This window comes from Hakea prostrata, chromosome 7, assembly GCF_041222555.1.
Source record: "Hakea prostrata isolate BN-2017 chromosome 7, UWA_Hpros_2, whole genome shotgun sequence".
In the NCBI taxonomy this organism is placed as follows: domain Eukaryota; kingdom Viridiplantae; phylum Streptophyta; class Magnoliopsida; order Proteales; family Proteaceae; genus Hakea; species Hakea prostrata.
This window is the reverse complement of record NC_142606.1, coordinates 49,572,075-49,595,186: the sequence shown is the minus strand read 5'-3', so window position 1 is coordinate 49,595,186 and position 23,112 is coordinate 49,572,075. Positions and strand designations below refer to the sequence as shown.

Below are 23,112 nucleotides of genomic sequence, written 5' to 3'. Positions count from 1 at the left end.
TTTCAACCCATCTTGGTTGAAACTTGAACCATAATTGGGGAGCAAATATTTCCTCTCTAAGGATTTAGCTGACTCTTACGACCAATGTTCAAAATCTCGTCTCGTCTCAGTGTTTTGACAAGGTTGGCACAACTGAAATACTGAGGTTCCCCCAAAATCTTGGTGTACCATGTTTCGGTGGGTTTTAGGTGGTTTTTTGGTCTAGTTTTTTGTGTACAGCCTATTTGAGGCCAACAAATACAATGACAATGTTATTTTTGAGCTAAAACCTAATACAAACTGGTTTTATTTATTCACACATTCCCAGCTCTACGCGGATGAAACTAGATCATTTATTTTCACAAATCTAAACATGGATATACAAGAAAACATTGAAGCCTTTATTAAAATTCTTGAACAAATATTGAGAAGTAGCCTAATCTGAATTATAATTTCATTGAACTTTCCGAGATCTCAGTGAGATATTGAAATTTCGGTGTGATCTTGGTGAGATCTCGTTGAGATTCAATGAACTGAATGAATCTTGTTACAGACCATGTTTTGTCTCACCAAAGTCGAGATGGCCGAGATTTCAGGAATTCGATTTTGAACCATGATTACCACGAGCAAGGTCCAAAGTGTGCCCAGGGAGAGCAACATGGTTGAGCTCCTTCAATTTCCAAATACCTTGACCACCTCCACTGTTGGGTTTGCACACGCAGTGCCATGCAACCTTGTATAATCCTGTCTGCATCATGACACTAAAGAAATTTGGAGATAGCCCTTTCAGTAGCATCTTAGATTCCTTTTGAAATTAGAAAAAACATTAGTCCAAAAAACAATGATTCCATATGATCCTGATCTTTTAAGCTCCAGCCTCCCGACAGAAGATTAATTCTTACACTTCCAAGAGTTCAGTCTATTAGAGACTTTGGAGATTAAAGTGTCACAGGCTCGCAGTCTCTGTTGTTCTTCCTGTTAGAATTAATGGGAAGTTCCAAATACCTAATCTTCTCTACCAAGAATGCTGCAAGTATTCCCCTTCAGTTTCCAGTCTTTATTTGTGAAGATCACCTTGGATTAGTTCAACTGCAAGCATGCAACACTATGGAAGTCTCTTAGTATTTTACTGATTTTAGTGGCTGACATAAATTGAAGCACCCAGAGGAACGAGTTGCGAGAGAGGGGACATCCCTTTCTCACATAATGAGTACCGTCATTCGTTATAGCATTAAATGAAGTGTTTTTAACGCAAGCATCACCCGCCAGAGAAAAAGAGCTGGATATCCACAATTTTACAATTACAACATTAAATGAAGTGTTTGTAACGCAAGCACTACTAGAGGAGAAAAATAGCTGGATGCCAATTTCCAAGGAAAGCTAAAGAGAAAACACCAACTCACTGTCATTGATTTTCCGCATGTCAGTTTATCGAGACCATTCTTTTCTTCCCCTTTTGGTGTGAATAAGGGTCCACCCCCTGGCCGTAAACTTGGATAGGTCCTAGGGCCCCACCAAGGTGGCGCACCTAGGGCTGGCCAAACCCTAAAGAGGGGTAATTTGATCAATTTTTAGTCCTAATTAGCTGTTGAACTTAATATCAAAATGTTAGTATTTATTTTCTGAGTCCAGTTATGTTTTGAAGCCTTAAATATGAGTTGGTAGTTGAGTTCTTGTGTATTAAGGAGTCTTTCTTCTAAATAGGACTCTTTATAGATAACTAGGTCTTTTATTTCAAGAAAAGTTCTTTATTTTATGTGGTTGTTATTTATGTGTAAAGGGTATCTTAACTTATGAAGGAAACCCTAGTTGAGTCTAAGTTGAGTCTCCCAATTAGAGTTAGATTCTTTCTTTCTTGATATAAGGCTATAACTAAACCATTCTATCATTGTAAAAATTAGTCTGCATTGAATAAAGATTGAGGAAAACTTGTGGAAAACAGGTTGTTGTTCTCTTGGGAGGGCCACGGCAGATTTTGAAGTCTTGATTCAATTTGCAGCAACCATTCTTCGGCAAACCAGAAGCCATCTCCATCTCCAGCAGCTTAACAAGCACTAGCCCCCAGCCCCTTCCTCCACCTCCAGCCCCCAATGCTGCCCCTCCCACCCCTTTTCTCTCTTGCGCACCTAGGAAACCCCACCCCCTCCACCGCAGTCCCTAATCCCCCCCTCTTTGCCTGCCTGTGCCAGCCTAGAACACCTCCCTACCCCCTGTGACACACTTGGACCCCTCCCCCACCTTCCTTCTACCCTGCGGCACCCCCTTCCCCCTTGTTTTCCCTCTCAGCTCCCTCCCTCTCCTCCTTTTGACTTGCAGCAAGTGTGAATACAGGGGGAAAAAAAAGAAAAAAGAAAGAAAAGGAACAAAAGAAAAGAAGAAGAGAAAAGAAGAAAAGAAAGAAAGATTGCTCAAGATCCATTCAAGAAATCCAAGAGACCTCACAACTTTTGATCCAACCCTTTTCCATCATTCCTAAACCCTCTCCTGACCACTCCTAGCTACTTTTATTAAATCTTTCTCTTTCCAAGATTGATCCTCACTATTCTCTTTCTATCCTTGAATTCTGGATATCTCAAAATCATCCCAGAGTTTTGATAAAACCCTAATTTTTCCCTTTTCCCAAATTATCCCTACCAATTTGCTTTGTGATTTTAGAACTTTCCCACATTAATTTAGATTATCCTTTTCATCCCATTGTCTTACCCTTAGGTTTCCAAATTACCTTTACATCATCTATTAACTTTTGGATCTTATTGGCTGCTTTGGTTGAAAGATTCTGGGCAACCCCTTAATTTTAGGGAATTCATCCAAGAAACCCTAACCCCAAAATCAGGTTTGTATCAACTTTCTTCTATGGTATTGGTGGAGGAGATCACGGCACAATAGAACTCTGTTGGATGGGTGCCTCTCTTTTATATATGTTGCTTGAGAAGGACTAACTAGCTTAATAAGATTACCTTGCAAGCTATTAGCTATGGTTTTTTGCACTAAATCAATAGAGGAGCCTGCATTTCGAAAGGCCTGATATTAACAATGGTGTCTGGCTGGTCATATTTAGGAATGAAAATGATAGATGTGGCAGTGATCTCTTTCAGAAGATCTGCATTAATGAAATGGTCATGGATGGATTTAGAGATATCCTATCACTACTGGAGAAGGTGTTGAAGCCATCTTAGCCTGGGGCAGACTCTCCATTAGGGTGAAAGATGACACTCTTTATCTCATCAGCATCCTTGGCCTTAGTAAAATCATTTGCTTTTTGGTTAGATAGGACTCTTTCTCTTGAAATATCAAAGTTAGGACATTGATTCTCATTATGGGGACCAAGATGGTTGGCTAAGCAAAAGGTGGAAGCTGTTTTGATGACTTCTTCTTCACCTGGCAACCTGCCATTTATATCTTGTAGTAATTACTGAAACAGTTATTTTTTTCCTTCTATTGACTAAAGCAGACTTGCTTTGAAAAACATGCTGTATACTTGAATATAATAAATGCTTATTCTTCCTCTTTGATGTGGTGAACAGCGGAATAGGTGGTAGTTGCAGATGGATTTCTTGGTACATACCTTTCTCGTTTTCCTTTTCCCTCTAGATCTCCCCCCCCCCCATCCCTTTTTCTTCCTCTCCCTTTTCCCATTGTGTTTGGAACCTAGGCATTTAGATAACTTGGTGGCCAATCACCTGGAACCTAGCAAATTGACTTGGCACCTAGGCATGCCTAAGTGGTGCCTTGACAGCTCAGTTTTATGGAAGTCTCTAACAGTATGATTCATATACACCTCAACTTTACCTGCTCCCGTGCTTCTTGGGTGGAAAGTTTACTCCATGAAGCCATTATTTCTTTGTGCTTTGGCCTTTTAACTTGCTGGTTATACTTGAGTTCAAGGAATATTACCCTCAAGAAGAGTCTACCTTTTTCATAGAAGTATACTTTACACTGAGGGAACTTTGTGTTTCCTTGTGTGCATTGTGTTTACAAGTTGGAAAAGAAAATGGTTTTATAGCTTGTGCATGTAGGATAGGCTAAAAGGATTTGCGCCTTGCTCCATGCATGGTCAGTTGTAACTCATATGGCATCAGAGAGTGACACTAAGGGGGTTGACCTATAACTCAGTCCCCAATTTTTTGAGTGGTTCAGTGGCCATTGGCGACTCTGCTTGAAACCCTTCTCCTAAACAATATTCATTGTACTTTGGAAAGTTGATTGAAGGGAGTGTGGATGAATCTCTAAATCTGGTTTCGTGGGTTTGAACTTTTGAAAGTCAGCTGTCCTATATCATTTATTGCCTTGTTTATTTTTTGGCAAGTTGATGGGACAAAACAAAGAATTTTGGTAAGTGTTAGTCTATCAAAGTGATGACACTTTCTGCCATCCGCTTGACATTGACAGATCAACCATGTCTTTTATGTTAATTTTTTTTCCCTGTTGAGAAATTTCGGTTTTGAGAATCTTTATTGCACACCATGCTGCAACTTCTTGAGGCTTTCAGTACTTCATTGAATTTAACTATTATACTATCTTGTTTTATCAGAGGGTCCAATGTCTGAAGAAGAAGTTCTATTTCCATTTTCAAGATTATGTCGACTTGATCATTTTGAAGGTGGGACTTCAAATCTCTGTGTGTTGACCCTTGTAAAAGGTTATTGTTTAGGATTTCATGATGGCGCTGCATAATATGTTGTTATATCTGTCAGTGTCTAACCAACATTTTAAATGGTAGGTACAATTCTTGGACCGGCATCATCTGCTAATCAAGTTTGGAAGTGTAGAGGGTGGGGTAAGGTTTATTTTCTCTGTATCTCCTTGAGTAAATATGTTTTACCAACCTAGGATGCATAACCCCATAGGCATGGGGTTCCTTCTGTCCTTTGCCTAAAGTCCAGTTATATTGGTTTCTATCAGGTGCATGCCTTTGTCAATTAGGCTATCATTGTGTGGCACTTTGTGCCTCTGGTACTAGGAGATGTTATTCTCTTTTGTGCTTCTCTTCCTTAAGAACTCTTATTTCCAAGAGTCTTCGTAAGAATATTTTTCAATTCTTAATTTCCTGTTCCTTAATTGGAATAAGTTTATATGATATTTGCTATATATCTCAATGGAATTTTCTGGAATGTCAATGTGCCGCTGATGCTTCAGGTATCGCGAATTACTGATCAGCATCCTGCATTTTTTGCTGTATACAATATGGAGACAACTGAGATAATTGCATTTTATCAGGTATTTGGTCAGCTTTTGATGATTCTATTTGTATTTAGTCAGTCTTTGCAAGTCAATAGTTTGTAATGAAACATCTCTGTCTAACATGTTACATGTATAATGTTTTTGGCCAGAATTCAGCTGATGAACTTTACCACTTGTTTGAATGTTACTGTGACCATTTTCACACGGCATCAGGAAACTTGTTATACATGAACTTCATATCATCTCACTCTAACAACATCCATGCTCTTGAGCAACTCAGGAATATGAAAAGTAAATCTAGTAGCTTCCCTCAGGTAACTTAATGTTGGAAGTTGGAACTGATACCGAATATTCTTATCCTGTTTTGATTTTGAATACATCATATGGGGATAAAATGTTTATATAGCACAATTGTTACTATTTGTGCACGTGTTTTCCCTTGAGGTGCAGTATTATTTAACCTAAACTACTGTCTTCTGCAGTTTGTGAAGAAGATGCTGGCATCCTTGCCTTTCAGTTGCCAGTCTCTAAGTCCTTCTCCCTATTTTGACCCATCACTTTTCCGATTTGATGAAAAGGTCTGACTCAGAACTGTAGAGTTCTCTCGAATTTAGTTAAATTAATTGATAACTTTTCCTATTTGAGTGTCATTTCGGTGGCAAAACTCTGTCATCTGTGGTGTCATTGAAGTTATTTTGTAGTTAGTGAAGCATCATTTATTGGTGGTCTACACCAATTCTGTCATTTTCAATTTACTTCAATGTCGAACTTGTGTGACTTGTTTCGGGGAACTATTGATATGTTCACATCAACATACAGATTACAATTTAGGCACTATCATAACAAAATAGGTTCATTTACATGGATCCTTACCCTCCATTCAGCTTTATTTAATGTCATAATTTATACAAGGCCTAAGCTATGCATGACTTTTCTCATCACTTCTCCTAAGCTCATCATTTTAGGTGTGGAACTGGCTTGTTGTATTACCTTCAATCTGAATTAAATCAGTTCTTGTCATTGGAGTATCCACAGGAATTGTTGAATATGGCCATGCAATCCCAATTTTAATTCTCATAGCTTATCATATATCTGAGCTACTCCGGGACCAGGTATTACATGATTATTCCTTAGCTTATCCTTCCTAGTTTTGCCCGTCATCCATCTCAACATCATCAACTTTGTTAAGTTGAGTTATTTATAGGTGCTTCTTAACTACCTAACATTTCACACCATACGTCACAACTAGTTGGTTGGCATAAGTTCCTCCTCCATCCCTTGCCATCTCTGCTACCGTCTTAAACACCCTAAGTCCCTATCTCCTTGTACAAGCTCTCTGAGCTTCCTCCTGATGTGATCTCTAGTTTTGGATTTGCTTGGCACTCCACTAGTTCCCATCCCCCATTGTCCCTTGGAAACATGTTTGGTTCAAAGGCCACTTTCCGCACCATAATTTCAATTTGTGGAGACTTAATCGTTTCTTCTCCACCACCATATCCCCCAACTTGTGACTTTTGTTGGAATGGCATTGAGAATGTCAAATCACCACCTTTTCCTCTCTTCTTTTTTTTCTTCTTCTGAACCCTTGTTTTTTAAAAGGTGATATAATTCATTTGGCCTCAAATTGGAGGACATCTTCCCTTTGTTGAGGAGTGCCTCTGGTTGGTAGGTTTTCTCAGGTATCACAATCTGCGATCTACTGGTAAGTTACTCTTTTGGCTGCTTTATCCCATGTTTGGACTGAGTGGAACCTTTGAAGATGGAACCATTGATGAATCAACACATTAATAACATGTGTATATGCACGTACACACAAAAAAATAACAACACAACCCTTATTCCAACCGAATGGGGTCTGCTACATGAGTCCTTTCCTAACAATATTCCTACAAGAACACAACCCTTATTCCAACCTCTGGTCTATTCAAGATCATATTGGATACAAGGCCTAGGCCATGCATATCTTCTCTCACCACTTTGCCTAAAGATACCATAGGTCTGCCATTAGCTTGTTTAACTCCTTTAATTTGGATTAAACCACTCCTTTTTATTGGGGGGGGGGGGGCATTTAAAGGCCTCTGTTGTACATGGCTTTGCCACCTCAAATGACTTTCTCATAGCATCTTATTTATTGGTGCTACTCTAAGCCCATCTCTAGTATGATCGTTCCTTATTTTATCCTTATTAAGTTTGCCACTTATCCATGTCAAGATCCCATTTTTGCTAGACTGCACTTATCTATGTAATGCTTATTAACAGCCCAACACGCTACCATACATCATAGCTGGTTGTACGATGGCCCTATAAAATTTTCATTTGAGTTTTAATGGAATACATTGATCACACAAAACCCCAATTGCACCTCCATCCATCATATTTTGATTCTATGGGAAGCATCATCATCCATATCACCTTCTTTATTTATGATTGAACCAATGTATCTAAAATAATTGCTTTGCAAAATCTCCTTCTCATGAAGTTTTACCTCCTCATTATCTATTCGAGCATGCCCAAAGTTGCACTTTAGACATTCCTTCTTTGTTTAATTTAGTAGTTTTAAAGCTTTTTGACTCCAAAGTTGGTCTTCATATCTTAGCAAAAGCATACACCCAATGTCTCTAGTTAAATCATCCATGATAAGTGCAAATACTGATCCTTGATGTTATTCATTCGTAATTGGAAATTCAGCACCTTGGCCCCCATTTTTCGTATATTTTTCATTGATCAACTGTACATATATTCTTAACTATGTCCAAATATTTACTTGAAACATTTCTCTTCTCTAATACTTGCCAAATTGACTCTCTGGGGACTATCATAGGCTTTTTTTAGGTCAATAAAGACCATATGAAGATTCTTCTTACACTCTATACCTTCCTATAAGTCTCTTAATAAGTTAAATAACTTACATTATAAATCTTTCTGGCGTAAGACCATATTGGTTTTCTGTAATAGTGTTTTATTGTCTCTCATGGGCTTGTTAGAAGACCAATTTGGGGACATAAGGCGCTAATTCTCGATGGAGATTAGGCAGCTGGTTGGGCCCTTTTTGGACTCTGTTTTACTTGTAATTAGATCGTATGATTATTTGTTGTTTCCTAGTTGAATTTAGTCTTGTATTTCCTTTCTATAGAGTATAGATAGTAGTAGAATGCTATAGATTCATCATCAATCTGAGAAGCTCCACAGCCATATCGTGGAATACTTTTTGCCCCTCTCTTTCTTTTTCTCTCTTCCTAATTTCTTTATCTTATTAATCACCCCCCCCCCTCAAAAAAAAGAAAAAAGAAAAATCTTTATCTTTATTACATGGTGTCAGAGCCATATCAGTAGTAGTGGTCTGAAGGTCTCCAGCTGTGATGTTCTTCAAATTTTACTCATATTCTTAAGTCTCCATGAAGTTTCTGCAGTCTTTTAAGTAGAGGCAGCACCCTTTGCTGCGCTTCTTTTGGGTCATTTGAAGACTCGTTCATATATTAAATCAAGTTATTAGCAGTTCTCCTGATCTGGTTTGTGTTCTTTATCTTTGACCCTTAGAAAACTGATCTCCCACCAGAGTTCTCCAAGTTCATAAATTATAAGTGGTTCTACATTAAAATCACAGCAGTCCCAAAAAATTCAGGTGGGTTCAGAATTTCCAAGCACAAGTTGCATCATTAGTAGCCAGCTTAGAAAATTTTTGTTGGGTATGCTTGGAGTATGAATGAATATTTGTTAGATGGTAAGCATATTGATATCAAAGTCCAGCATTGCATTTCCTTTACACCCTAGAAGTTGCGTTGTTCATTGGTTTGGTTATATCATGGTGTGTTTTGTTTTTCGATGGTGATCCTTTGTAAAATGTTGATACAATTTTACTAGTCAGCTTCTGTAAGTATGTTTTTTCAGACTGCTGCTTAATTTTTGGTTTTGGTTTCATTTGTCTGTACCTTCTAAGTTTTCTGGCACTGGTTGTCTGGTCAAACTCTTCTTTGTTTTTCCTTTTTGTTACCATATTATATGTCATGGAATCATCACATTATTTTTGCTTGCAATGACAGTTGATATCTGCAACTGACCGACATAGACAATCCACGGACCATCCTATCAAGTTCATTTCGAGGAGGCATCCAAAATCATTGATGTTCAAGATAAAACCAGGTCTATGACTGAGCAAACTGATAATCCCTAGATCATGCTATCTGATAGATTGCTACTTAAGTAGAACTTTTAAGGATGTTGCCACGTGGTACACTCGGATTCTGAACATGTGCTGACCTTGTAATGATTTTGCTTCCCGAATAGGTCCAGAGGCTGGTGGTGCAGATGGTCGGGCGAAGAAAATATCTTTCGTATTTCACCCTATCTTGCCCCTAGCGCTTTCAATCCAACAAACATACTTGCAGCCTTCTGTTGTCAATATTCACTTCCGTAGATAGGTTATTCATCTTTCTCTGAATTCTCAATTTTTAAAGCCCTTTAATTGGAAGTAGAGGTAACCTATTAGCATACATCTCATCAGTTTCTGCTTGTGATTTCCAGCTTGAAGTGGACATACTACATCAATTATTTGCTCTCCTTGGCACTCTAATTCTGTGCATGTTGTAACTAGTAAGAAATGAAGTTGCCACTGAAGTACTTTTCTTTATGTAATGCATGCCTTAAAACCTTTTCTAGTCTTTCTCTTCCAGTGCATAGTTATTAACTTCTTTCTCTTTTTTTCTTGCATGTCATGCACTTTGAACCATGAATTATTTTCCATTCGTGTTGTTCATCCAAGAGCACCTTTATTGCAGCCTTGCAGGTACTTGACTTTTCAAGTAAAGCACTTGGCTCATCATTGTCACACTGAGCAACAGTGCTGGGACTTGCAGACATGCACTTTGAACCATGAATTATTGTCCATTCGTGTAGTTCATCCAAGAGCACCTTTATTGCAGGTACTTGACTTTTCAAGTAAGCACTGGGGTCATCATTGTCAAACTGAGCAACAGTGCTGGGACTTGATGGCTTCCTATATGGGAATCTAGTGGGCTTATGCCATGAAGGGGATGTTCAGGCTACTCTGTTGTGTATGCTATTACATTTAGGGAGTTTTCAGCTACTGCCACTTCTGCACATTCTTCTTCCTCTGATATCATTGTTGTACTTTCTAAAGAGTGATTCTACTTGTTGTCCACTAGACACCCATCAGCAGGGTGTGCCCACCTTTCCACTCAAAAATCTTTCAGTCAGCTTGTGGTGCATCTTTTCTTCTCTCACTTCTCTTCCCGGTTGTTGATTCGAGCTCTTCAGATCAATGTTATTAGCTATTCGTCTTTATTCAACCCATACCAAGTAAAATGGTGATTTTGGGGTTGGAGGCTGCTGGGTGAGATCAAATTGACATTGCTGATTGCAGCTGTCTTCTATTTCTGGTAAGTACTCTGTAGGTTATTTTCTTGGACCCCATCATTCATCATGCTCCAAAGTATATTTCTGATCTTTACTATATGCATATCACCAAAAATCTCAACTGTGGTGTGACATTTTAGCAATGCATCTAGAGTTTTTGGTAACAAGAATGATCAAGCACAGCATTGAAAGCCTAGGTCTTTTTCTGCACAATGGATTGATTAATGGTGGCATCTCATCAAGCATATAGCAGCGAGTGATTTGTGTCTCTAGTATTGTGCGAGTCTTATTGGAGTCAAAATGTCATTTTTACTGAAAAGTTTCTCTTTTTCAGTCAATTATCTGTCTATATTGAAACTTTCAAATATCAAAATATTGTAAATCTACCATATTAGATCTACATACCATCTGGCCTGCATTTTTTTTAAGAAAATAGCATATGCTTTGGCACTTGGGCTTGTTAATTTTGATGTGTTGAGATTAACACCAGTCTCATCTATGATGCATTTCAGTATTCTGTAACCTTTGGAGATGATTTTCTTGTTAATGGTTATCTAAAGAGTGTTTTTGTATCTTTATGGCTCTCAGTTTTAAATGAGGTACCAAGAATTGGTATATTAGTGTGTGTATGCGTGTTTGTTTTTAATATAAATTAAGTAATAGGTCAATTGTATTAAAATAGGGAAATGGAAATGATTACAATAGAGGCACCTGGAACCTTAATAGGATACTGATACGAACCCAATTATTCCCTCAATTGAACCCTGCAACTGAGCTCCTCTCTTGGTGAGATAAACCTGCAATTGCCTTACAATCCACACCCAACTCACACACTGCAAATAAATGGATGAGCAGGGATCGAACAAGGGAATTACTTCAATCAACTCAAATTAAGGAACAAATGCCATACAATATCTCCCCCACATAAATCCTGCGAATCCTATTCTACTTGCTCCAACTGAGGGTCTTCCCCTCACCTATGAGCTCTACTCGTGCCTTCCCCTTACACAATTCTTCTCCCCTTTCTCTATTCCCTACTTTCCGCTAATATACACCCCCAAAACCAATTTTAACTACTTTTCCCCCTTACAAAGTCCCAACATAAACGTGGCTTTCACCCAATCAAACTTCACCATCTGTCCATGCGTCCTTTAGCTTACTTATTCCCCACATATCCAGTGCAATTGATCCCCTATGTTCCCCCTGTTTGCTTCGATGTACACCCCCTTGGATACCAGGGTCTTATTGACACTTCCCCGCTTCAGTTTCATCTTGCCCTCAAGGTGACATGGAATATTAACCTCTAGGTGGAGTGTGATCAGAAGCTTGATTTTCACATGGTTGGTGCACAACCATGCCAGTTCAGCAACAAATCCACACATTACCGTCCAGGAAAAATGTAGGCATAGCAGATACCAACCTGTGATTCGAACAAGGAACTGAAATGTCTTCTCCATTGCATACTTTCTGTTCAAGGATTTCTTTCCTTACTCCTTGGTGTTTTTCAGTGTTTATCAGCTAATCCTTTAATAGAAAAGGTTCCAACGAGATCCTTTTCTTCATAAGGAAGTGAAATAGAAAATATTCCTTCATGAAATGGCAATCTGGCAGCACCCCTTAAACTTCAACCAGGTCCTTATAAGCTACACCTCTTCTTCTCCAAAGTTATTGAACAGCTTCATCAAGGTCCTGTACCTGGTCACCATATCCACTAAATGCAGCATGCTTGTAGATTTTTATCAGCTTGAAACTGCAAATTTGCCATCACAATCGCACTGCTTTGAACGTTGGCAAGCATCACAGCAACCCATTTGGGTTGATTCAGAATGTTGAGAAACACAATATTGGTAGAATGGCTTAATTTGATCAATGATCTCAAGCCCTCTATTTATAATTAAGTGGAAAGTATACTATTACAAGGAATAGAATTTTACATGAATACACACTCTAATTGAACTCCTAGTAGAATCCAACACTCCCCCTCAAGTGGAGGCATAGATATTAGTCATGCCCAACTTGCCTACAATAGGAATGAAATTTCTTTCTTTTAAACCCGTAGTGAAAACATCTGCTACTTGGTCTCCAGACCTCACAAAAGGCATGCAGATAAGCCCTTGTTCAGCTTTCCTTTGACAAAAAACCTGTCAATTTCAATGTGCTTAGTTCGATCATGTTGCACTGGATTATTAGCAATACTAATAGCAATCTTGTTGTCACAATATAATATCATAGGGTTTGGAACTTGGACTCCAATATCTTGCAGCAAGCCTTTCAACCATAGTAGCTCACAAACTCCATGAACCATAGCTCTATATTTAGCTTCGGTAATGGATAAAGCTACCACATTCTGTTTCTTACTTCTCCTAGTAACTAGATTATCTCCAACAAAGGTACAATAACCTGAAATTGACTTCCTGCCTGGAGATCCAACCCAGTTTGCATCAGTGTATGCTTCTACTTTTAGATTATCAGTAGGTGACAAAAGTATTCATTTTCCAGGAGTTTCCTTCAAATATTGTAGTATTTTGGTAACAACTTTCATATGAGCTAAATATGGATCATGCATGAATTGTCTCACTATCCCCATGGCATAAGTGATGTCTGGCCTGGTGTGGGACAAGTAAATAAGCTTCCCTACCAGCCTTTGGTATCTTCCTTTGTCCACTGGTTCTCCCTCTTTTTCTTTAAGTTAGGCTTCAGCTTAGTAGGGGTATCAACTGCTTTACACCCCAACATTCCCACTTCTGATAATAAATCTAGGACATACTTTCTTTGGGATAGGAATATACCCTTCTTTGATCGATCCACTTCAATCCCTAAGAAATACTATAACTTCCCTAGATCTTTAATCTCAAATTCTTTGCCAAGAAAGTCCTTCAACTTTTGAATTTCTTCACCATCATTCCCTGTGATGACAATATTGTCTACATAAACAATAAGAAGTGTGATGTTAGTACCTGACTTATTGACAAATAGTGTATGATCAGCATTGCTTTGCTTATACCTAATAAAAGTCATTGCCTTTAGGAGGTGTCCAAACTAGCATTTAGGAGACTGTTTTAACCCATAAATTGACCTCTTCAACCGACAAACTTTCCCTGTAGTATTGTCATCGGAGAAACCATGTGAGATTTCCATATAGGCTTCTTCCGCTAACTCCCCGTGTAAGAAGGCATTCTTTACGTCTAGTTGGTGCAAGTTCTACTCTTTGCTCACAGCTACAGACAACAGAACTCTGACAGTGTTTAGTTTCGCAACAGGGGCAAAAGTCTCATGATAATCAATCCCATAGGTCCGGGTAAACCCCTTTGCAACTAGTCTAGCTTTCAACTTATTGACTGATCCATCCATATTTTGTTTAACCACAAACACCCATTTGCAGCCCACTGGTTTTTTTCCTGGAGGAAGTGTAACCAGCTCCCAAGTGTCATTTTTCTTCATTGCCTGCATTTCTTTCTACCATAGTTGTTTTCCATCTCTTATTAGCATAGGCTTCCTGCCGACTTTTAGGAACATGTATAGATGATAGAGAGGATATAAAAGCACGGTAAGAGTCAGACAAAGAGTCATAAGAGACATATTTAGCTATGGGATGCTGAGTGCAAGATTTGACTCCTTTTCTCATAGCAATAGGAAGATCAGAAGAAGATACCTCAAGGTGAACAATAGAATCTAATTCTAGAGCAGGAGACTGAGGTGGTAACGTGTCACCTTTCTCCACTTGCTTTAGCTGGTTGTAATTCTTCCTCTGATAAGTCTACATCTCCTTATTTTGGTCAATCTGGTTTTGAAAGACCTCAATAGTGTGCCTCACAGGAGTGGTCTCCCCTTGGCTAGGTTCTTCACATGGTTCAGAAAATGAAGGGGGTGGATTAGAGTCCTCAGGTATACTGACCGAAGTCTCCCCCTGGTCAGGAAACTCTTCTTGAACTCTTAAGTTGTGTTGGTGTGTGATAGGAAGATCAAGAGTTGAAAAGAAGACCTCTCCTCTAGGACTCTCCCTCTGGAGAAGTCTCTATACTTTGTGGTAGCATGTATGCCAATTGTTATGTCCTTGTCATCAAGGGCTTGAATCTCATTCTTGTCTTTCACTGTTTCAACCTTAGGATCACCATCAAGCTCTTCTAGCATGGTTGTAATTGGTATGAACAGCAACTTTGTTCCTCTTGTCATCTCACTAAGACCTTGGCATTGGTCCAAGTTTGCTACCTTATCGCTAGAATCTTTGAGGCTGCCTCTAGAGGTGGACAAAGGACTTCTTCAGGAACTAGTGGGTGGATTTGGAGACTATATCTCCCCCTCTTTGAGGGCATTCGCTAGGTAGGTGATCCTTTGTCCTAGGAATGTATGGAAAATTTGTGGAAGTATTGGTGGATGGTGGATCCCTCCTATGGACAATACTCTAATGGTTGTGTGGCTCTTGACCATAATTACAAAGTAGTTAATACCTAATGAGCTCTTCCAAAGTGGAGGGGAGTGACGATGGGACCTTTCAATATCTTCAAACAATGGGTTCACGTACCTAATTTTGCGGATATGAATTATGATCCACCTTGCTTCTTTTTTCTCGTACCAATCCTCCTGGTTGCTTCCTTTAGATTTTGCTGACTTTTGGTGGCATCATTGTTGGAGTGAGTTGGTTCGTTGGTGCTGTCGAGCTTGATGTTCCTGTGGGAAAAATAAGTGGCTCAAAGCTTCTGACATCTTTTCCCAAGTATTGGGTTTACCTTCGTACCTCATTCTCCTCTGTGTTGTCCCATTGTACACGAGCGTGTCCCAGCAACTGCTCATATGCTTTCTTCATCTTGCTATATTCCGACAAGAAGTGCCCATCAAAATAGCTGTCAAGATCATATAGCCACTCATAGAAAAACCTGGAGATCATTGATGCAATCATATGTTCCTAACTCTTGAATCTCTAGAGGTTTATGTGGTTGTCTTGCCCCTCTGTACATATGGCAAGGGAAGTAATCTGTGGTTGGTTCCTCCATGCTCTTTATTGCTTCATCTAGGATTAGTCTATTGCTCCTAATATGGTGGCACTAGAAATTGTTGGAATCTGCTGCTCTGATTCCAATTGGTGGAAACCCAATTTGATGGTTAGTGTATCTAGGAGGATAAAATTAAGAGTTTGCCTAGAATCTTCCAGCTATTTAAATATCTATATATATATATATATGGGATGCCTATGGGTAACCAAGAAAATCATTGGAATCTCTTAGGAGTGATATGGGCTAATAGGAAAAGTTGTGGGATGAATAGGATCAACCTATATTAGTAAAGAAAGTTTAATTAGATCATATCCTAAATAGTTGGGATTTTTTTCTTTAGGAAAAGGGAAAATTAGGGTTTTATCAAATCAGGATGGGAACTAGTGGGAATGACTAGGAAACAACTTTGGGATCCTATGGGATGATAGGGAAAGGTTAGGGAATCTTCGGAGGGAAACAAGTTCAATGTATGGGATGGGATGGGACATGGTATACGGTGTTAGAGGATCTTGGGCAATCTTTCTTTCTTCTGTTTTCTGTTTTTGCAGCAAGTCAGAGAGAAAGAGAGAGAGAGGACCGAAAGGGATAGAAAGGGGGAGGGAGGGTATCGTAGGGTAGGCAAGAGGTGGGTGAGGGACTGGGAGGGGTCGCAGGGGGGTGGGGGAAAGGTTTTAGGGTGTAATAGGGGGCTAGTGAGGTTCTACCAGGGGAGGGGTAGGGTTGGTCTTCAATGAGTTGGGGAGGTGAGGGTAGGGGCTGGGGTTGCCGTGAATGGAGGAGGAAGTGTGGGGAGCCTGGTGGTACGTACTTGAGTGTTGAATTAGGAGGAAGATTGCTAGACTTGCTAGAATCACATGACTGAAGTGATGAAGATATCTCTAGATAACTGCAAGGTCCTCCTCAAAAGGACCCTGCTGCACCTTCTTTGCTGCAATTCTTCAAATAATTTTGTTAATCCAGATTCCTGACTTAGGCAATTACAAAGAAAGAATAGGCTTATTTATAGCCTCCTACAAGACTCCATCCTTGGTGGGTTTCCTTTATAGATTAGGGTCCTCTTAAATAATCTCAACCGTCCAAATAAAGACTTAAAGATCTAGTGGAATCTCCTTTAAAATAGATTTCCCCCTAAGACTCAAATACTAAAGGAATTGTTCTTGTAAATAGACTTGCAAGAGTATATCTTTAAAGAAGACTCCCAAGGACTCAAGAACTCTCCTTTGACTTAAACAAGAACTTAACTAATCAAGACTCTTCAAACAAAACAAAATAAATAAATAAATAAAAATCTAAAAAATAAAATAATTATCAAATTAGGACTGGAGAATGACTAAATTGCCCCTCCAAGGGTTCGACTAGCCAGAAGTGTACCTCTTGGTTGGGCTTTGGGGCCAAACCAGGCTTTTGGCCTGCCCTTGGGGGGTTGGTCCCCTGTTTACATCAGGTTGTTACTTTTAAAGACCCATCCTCAATTCAGAATTGGTGTATTAGTTATCTGCTCATTATAGGGTATGATGTTGCTAAGGTCTTATCTTTCTAGAGGCATTTGTGATGATCGCCTCCTAACACCCATCTTATCCATAGGTTGCTTACTTGGCTCCTCTTCAAATCACAATTGGAAGCATCATGACCAGATAGGGGCACTGATATGATTGTGAATTAAACCATTGTTCAGTGGAATGAGGCAAAGAATCTATAGTAAGTCCAGTCACTTCTTGGCATCTGCATCAAGAGGTTGTGGCATACTGATCGAGGTATGATGCAACCATGGAACTGAGGTTCTTCATTTTGTAGAAATTATACAAGATGGACTGTATTTTCAGTTTGTGTATTCAAAATCTCTTGGAATGGAAGTTTAGTATTTGTACCCGGCCAAGCCTCAATCACATCCATTGTTCCATTCCCATCTTTGCCAATTTGATTTGAAATACTTTACTTTGGTCCAGAAAATGCAAGCTGTTGTGGTGAGTAACCCACAATTTTGTATCTCTTTTCCTTGCAAGATCTAAAAACTCGCAGTCTGACTTAGTATTGACCTCGTCAAATATCATTGAAATTGGATAGGAAATAGTTTTAAGTATCCCAAGTCCTGTTGGAAGCATAGAAACTGCAACCATGAAGAAGGATCTGTAGTGCTGTATTTTTTTGAAGGATTTGTAATCTCTTTACAGGAGGTTTAGTTTCATTGCTTTTATGCTGTTTTTTCCTTTTTGTTGAGAAGATTTTATGTTGTTTTACTGATTTAAAAAGAGAAGATCAAATTTAGATCAAACAGCATTTGTGGTTGATTCTAGAATAATAGATTGTAGGACCAAAATATTCCTGATGTCAATCTGCTTTCTGAAACCATGATTCCTTCATGTTGAGGAAATTGTGGATGCTTTTAGGTTACAGGAGAAGCTAAGATGGGCGGTTAATTCAAAAGATTTTTCCTAAGTTATTTATTTGTGATGTGGCAATTGGACAATGAATAGTTTCTCAAGAACACATTCCTTTTTCCATTCCCTACGGGTTTTTAAAGGGTAAAGGTCTTAATTGGACTGAAACAAAAGAAAGAGAAAGGAGTGCGCAAGCTATACCTTGAAGTCATTGTCATTTTTATGATCAGAATGCCCTTGTCTTTCAATTTTTTTTCTTCTAGAATGTACCTTGATTTTGAATTTAGGTACCAATAAGTTGGCATTAAAGTAATCTTTTGACATGCTAGTTACAAGTCTGAGAAGATTGGACATTTTGATCTTGGCAATATCATGTCATTGGGTGGTTTTCTTTGATACCATAAAGAAGGCAACTTCATACTGGCAATTTTTGAAACATGAGATTGGATATTTACAACAACTTCAGAGGTGCTTGTAATTTTTCTGTCTAGATCATAGGAATTTTTTTGGGCTTTGGAACTGGTTGCTTTTTATAGGGGGTAACGATTTAATATATACAGGGTCTTACCCGGGTTCAAGGAGATTTGAGTTGTTGATTTCATATTATGAGCTGTTAGTCTTTGGTAATAGTTTCGTTGTTATATTTGCTCATCCTTTTTTATTCCTTGGAAGTGTTTTAAATATTGATATTCAACGTTGTAGTATATAATATCTTGTAGATTACCCATATTACTGAATACCTAAAGAGATTATTTGAGATTTCCTTAAGGTTCTTTTTTGTATTAATTATCAATCTCAATTATGAGAATTTTTCATTATTTTAACTTGTTTGGCGTCTATTATTAGTTTTATTTTTATTTAAAATAATAGAAAAACCTCCAAATCCATAATAGACTTTTTGTCTATTATGGATTATGGTGAGAATTTCATTCTCTTCATTTATGAGTGAGTTTACTTAAAATTTTATAGTTAAGGTAAAATAGTCAATACACATTTATTTTTATGAAATCCATACTTTTCCCTATATTCTCACTTGCTCATTATCATTTCCTAACAATTTTTTATTTTGAGACGAAGCTTATTTTTCATTCATAATTTATTTTCGACAAAATTCAGCAAATCATTTTTTATTCTTGACTATAATGAATTCTTGTACTTATTTCTTTTAAATAGGCATAATAGGGAATGATAATTGATACAAAAAAGAGCCTAAGAAAATAAAAAAACCCAAGTAAATATCATTTCAAAGCATCCATTTTTGTCAATCCATAGCCCGCCATAATGGGCTGACCTATATAATTAACTAAGATCCAGTCCTACCCAAATAGTAGACTTGGTCCAAGTTACACTTACGTGTTTTATTGTTGTTGAGCATGTGGTATGTCAAAATGAAAAATTATTAGAAAATAATAATAAAAAATATACAAAAAAGGTCATATTTATCAAAATATTATTGATTAATTAATTAATTAATTAAGTATAAGAAGATTGCATCAGACAAAATATTAGGTAAAGGAATCCACACAGAATATGAGTATTGCAAGAAAACATCAACACTCACTTAAGGTTTGACATGTCGGTTGGTGTCGCCGTGTCGGTGGCCGGCGACACCACCGACATGGCGACTTCAGTCGACATGTCGGACGATTTTTGGGGGGTTAAACACTTAAACTTAAGATATGGGTTTTGATTTGAGAATTGAAATAACTAAGCTTTAAAAGGATTAACAGGGGTTCGGTTGAGATTTTTGCAGAAAGAGAGAGAAGATGGTAGAGGGAGATTTGCAATGGGAGAGACCGAGTGAGGTAGAGAGTCTAGAGAGTAGAGACCAGAGAGAGATCTGCAGTGGGACTGTGGGAGAGACCGAGAGAGATGAAAGAGAGCGGGAGAGAGTCACGACGGTGTAGAGACTAAAGAGAAATCTGCAGTGGGAGAGACACAGAGAGAGAGATCAGAGTGAGATCGCAAGGATGAGAGAGACCACGACATTTAATGGCTTTTTCAGGTCATCGTCCGCGGTCCACCATGGTTTCCGTCGGCATCCTGTTTTGCAGAGAAATAGAAAGAGACCGTCGGAAGAGAAAGAGATCGTCTGCTTCCTCGAAGTTATCGGCCATCGCATAGATATTATAAGTTTTTAACATTTTTAAATGAGAGAGAGACCGAGAGAGTAATTAATGCAATCTTTTTAAATTTTGAATTTTAAAATGTTTCGATATTTTGAGAATTTATCGCGATATATCGACCTTTTGGCGATATATCGCGATATTTTAACGATTTTTATAAAAAATCGTGTCGCTGGGGGGTTTCGTGTCGCCCCCCAGCGACACGGCGAAAAATCGCCCCGTGTCGGCGATTTATGGCCGACACAAGGTACCGTGCACTCACTATAACTCTAGTGTAATGTCTACTAAAATTAAAGTACACCAAATACTTGGAAAGAAAATAAAGGGTTTTATGGTAATGTTTCTATTTTGTTTTATTGTTTCCAGGCAATAAGTAGTTTTTCTTATTCCTAGGTGCTGAAATGATATATGGTTACACGGGAAAAAGAACGTTCCAGTAACAAAAAGAATACGAAAACTTATATGGTTTGCCAAAAAAAAGAGACTGTTTTTTAATTATTTTTTGGTTCATAATGGAGTACATAAAAGGTAGTTTCTAATAAGCAATCTAATCTTTGTCATGCACAATTTATATTCATAATTGAAACAAAAGAATCTTGGTGGATTTGAATCACCATCCCCCTTAGAAATTTCTCATGTTCTAATTGTTGTACCATTTGAACTGTAGTTCCATAAAATAAAGTTGTTAAAAAGTAAGATGTAATATGACTACAAGAATGTCTTTGTTGCCATGAAGGGACAACGACACAAATAGAGCTTAAACATAAATGATTAATCCTGAAATGGTTGGAAAAGGAAAATAATCAAGCTTTTCCAAAGGAAGACAGCATTGTGATCACTTTACAATGAAGACTAGCTATATATATATGTGTGCGTGTGAACTATAACAAAATTAAAGGAAGCATCCAAAACCCAAATCACAAACACAAAGGTGACATTCATGAAAGCATTCTAGGTCAAAAAATGAAATCTGCAGGGATCCAATGGTACATGAGTTAAAGATATCTCACAGGCCAATTAGAAGAAAGCCTCTAAAACCTTAAGAAGCTTTCAGAACCTAGATATGGTTTTGGAGGTATAACATCTTACCTTCAGAGGCTCCTATAGACTTCAAAAAGGAGCAAAAGAAAACAAACATCCTAGAAAGCCACCACCCATGGTAATTGAAAAAAATGAAATCAGGGGCTAGTATTTCTATTCAAAAGAAAAAGCTTAAAATTGGGGTAAAAAAAGACCAGTACTAGCAGCAACCAAGTTAACACCTGCACATAGCTCTGTAACTAACTTAATACGGTCAATAGCTATCACAGTTGATTCCCACATTTCCTCAATCCTCAAAGGTTCCAACCACAATTCCTCACTCTACCTTCTTTATGCCAGTTGAGGCAGGAATATGGCAAATGATGTTGGTTGTTTTACCAAGCTTGGTTGTTGATCCAGTTACGAGTGTGTGACACTCGTAAAGTTGGCCATGCGGAAAAATCAATCACTAAAAAAGATACAGGATTTCTGAAACAGTTCATGCCAATGCTTGGATTAGCAACGGTGTGCATACCAAAATGTTAACACCTCCAGGAAGTTTTAAACAAGACATTTAATGATGCAACTAATAAAAATCTCAAGATACAGGGAAGACAAGGGTACAAGGGCAATAAGAACCAGATGGGCTTTCTACCACACTACTCCTGATAGATCAACACATCTATTTACAATCGATGAATCCAATACACTGAACATTGTGAATCATCACCCAAAATCAAAATAGCAACATGCCTGTAAAGGACATCTGATATTTTATAGGAAAATCACAGAATAAGATTGTCTTCTGAAAATGGAAAAAAGTAACTTAACCAGTGATGGCAAGATCAAGAAAAGAGACCAACAGGACGGAGAAGCAGAAAAAGTTCTGTCAAACAATACCTTGATCAAGAAATGAAACCAACAAGAAAGGAATGGCAGAACAAGAAGATTAAAGAAAACCCTGGTTTTCTATCAAAGGCAACCTACCAAAGTTGTGTGGCACAAAAGCCTGAGTTTTTTCATGGTATGAGGAGACAAGTCAGATGGGTAGAAAACGATGAGCCGTTCAGGAAACAACTCAAAGTTTCTGATTCAAAGAGCTTATGAGAAACAAAGATGGAGGCTTACTAATTTCCACGGATTTAGGCAGAGATTTTATTTCATTTATGCAAACAGAGAAATACTACATAGCTGTCATAGCAATTCAGATTGACGTTAAAACAAAACCAAAAGATAACCACACGCTTTGAAAGGCACACGAACGTGCCGAAGCATAATAATTTCTTAAGGAAATAGGAGTACAAAACGATCCCTAACTCCAAAATAAATAGCAATGATCATTACTTGGTTTTTGGAGACTCCATTATCCATTATCCAATTTCATATTTTTTGACAAACTCGTATGAGCCGTGGAAGCTGCAATTAACTCAAGAGTAAGGTCAGCAGGTCAATGTAATTCCATCTATACTGCTAAAGATCATTTTTAATCTTAACACAAAAAAAAAAAAATAATAAAATAATAAAATTTAAAAAAAAATAAAAAATCTAAGAAGCATTAGAGTGTCAATCGGTACTACATGGTTTTGGTTTTCAGTATTCAAAGTTGGTACCATACCGAATTACCGAAACCGTACCGATTGACACCCTTAAGAAGCAAAACATGAAGCAATTAAATCAAGAATGACCAGCGGAGGAATCAACGACAAATCTATTCTCAATGCTGCATCTACCACAAAAATAAAGACAAATCAACGCAATTGAAAATTTGAAACCGAACACTCAAGTCACTTAAAATGTAGAAAATGTGAATGTAGAAGAAAACCATGAAATTAATTGTGGAGGACTCACCACAAATGGATTTGACCTTGATAGAAGACCTAATGGAATGTGTTGTTGCTGAATTTATCGGGATTGCATACCAAAATTCACACCAATTGGTCCAGATCTGGCTTGATTTGATGCAAGATCCACTCACACCTGCAAGATCATTGAAGAGTGGTTAGAAAACGGAGCCGCTCAGCTAGATCGACGCTCTGTCTTCGATGGCCAAGCCAGTAAAGAATG

At 38.1% G+C, this 23,112-nt stretch overlaps 1 protein-coding gene across 6 annotated transcripts in view; it reads left to right on the top strand.

The window, feature by feature from the left end:
* The window catches only part of DET1 (light-mediated development protein 1 / deetiolated1 (DET1)), a 33,813-nt gene extending 20,907 nt beyond the window's left edge, over positions 1 to 12,906 (top strand). Inside the window, exons 5-14 of one of the 6 annotated variants that reach the window (XR_016174522.1) lie at positions 4,511 to 4,579; positions 4,700 to 4,756; positions 5,116 to 5,196; positions 5,310 to 5,474; positions 5,643 to 5,738; positions 9,201 to 9,300; positions 9,445 to 9,578; positions 9,682 to 9,750; positions 9,936 to 10,556; positions 10,674 to 12,906. Coding sequence is in view for 1 of the 6 variants with exons in the window: in XM_089162289.1 (XP_089018415.1) it covers positions 4,511 to 4,579; positions 4,700 to 4,756; positions 5,116 to 5,196; positions 5,310 to 5,474; positions 5,643 to 5,738; positions 9,201 to 9,300; positions 9,445 to 9,578 (702 nt within the window). In the remaining 5 variants the exon portion in view is untranslated. The other 5 variants (XR_016174524.1, XR_016174523.1, XR_016174521.1 and 2 more) reach the window with 5 other exon arrangements.
* The last annotated feature ends 10,206 nt before the right edge of the window (positions 12,907 to 23,112 follow it).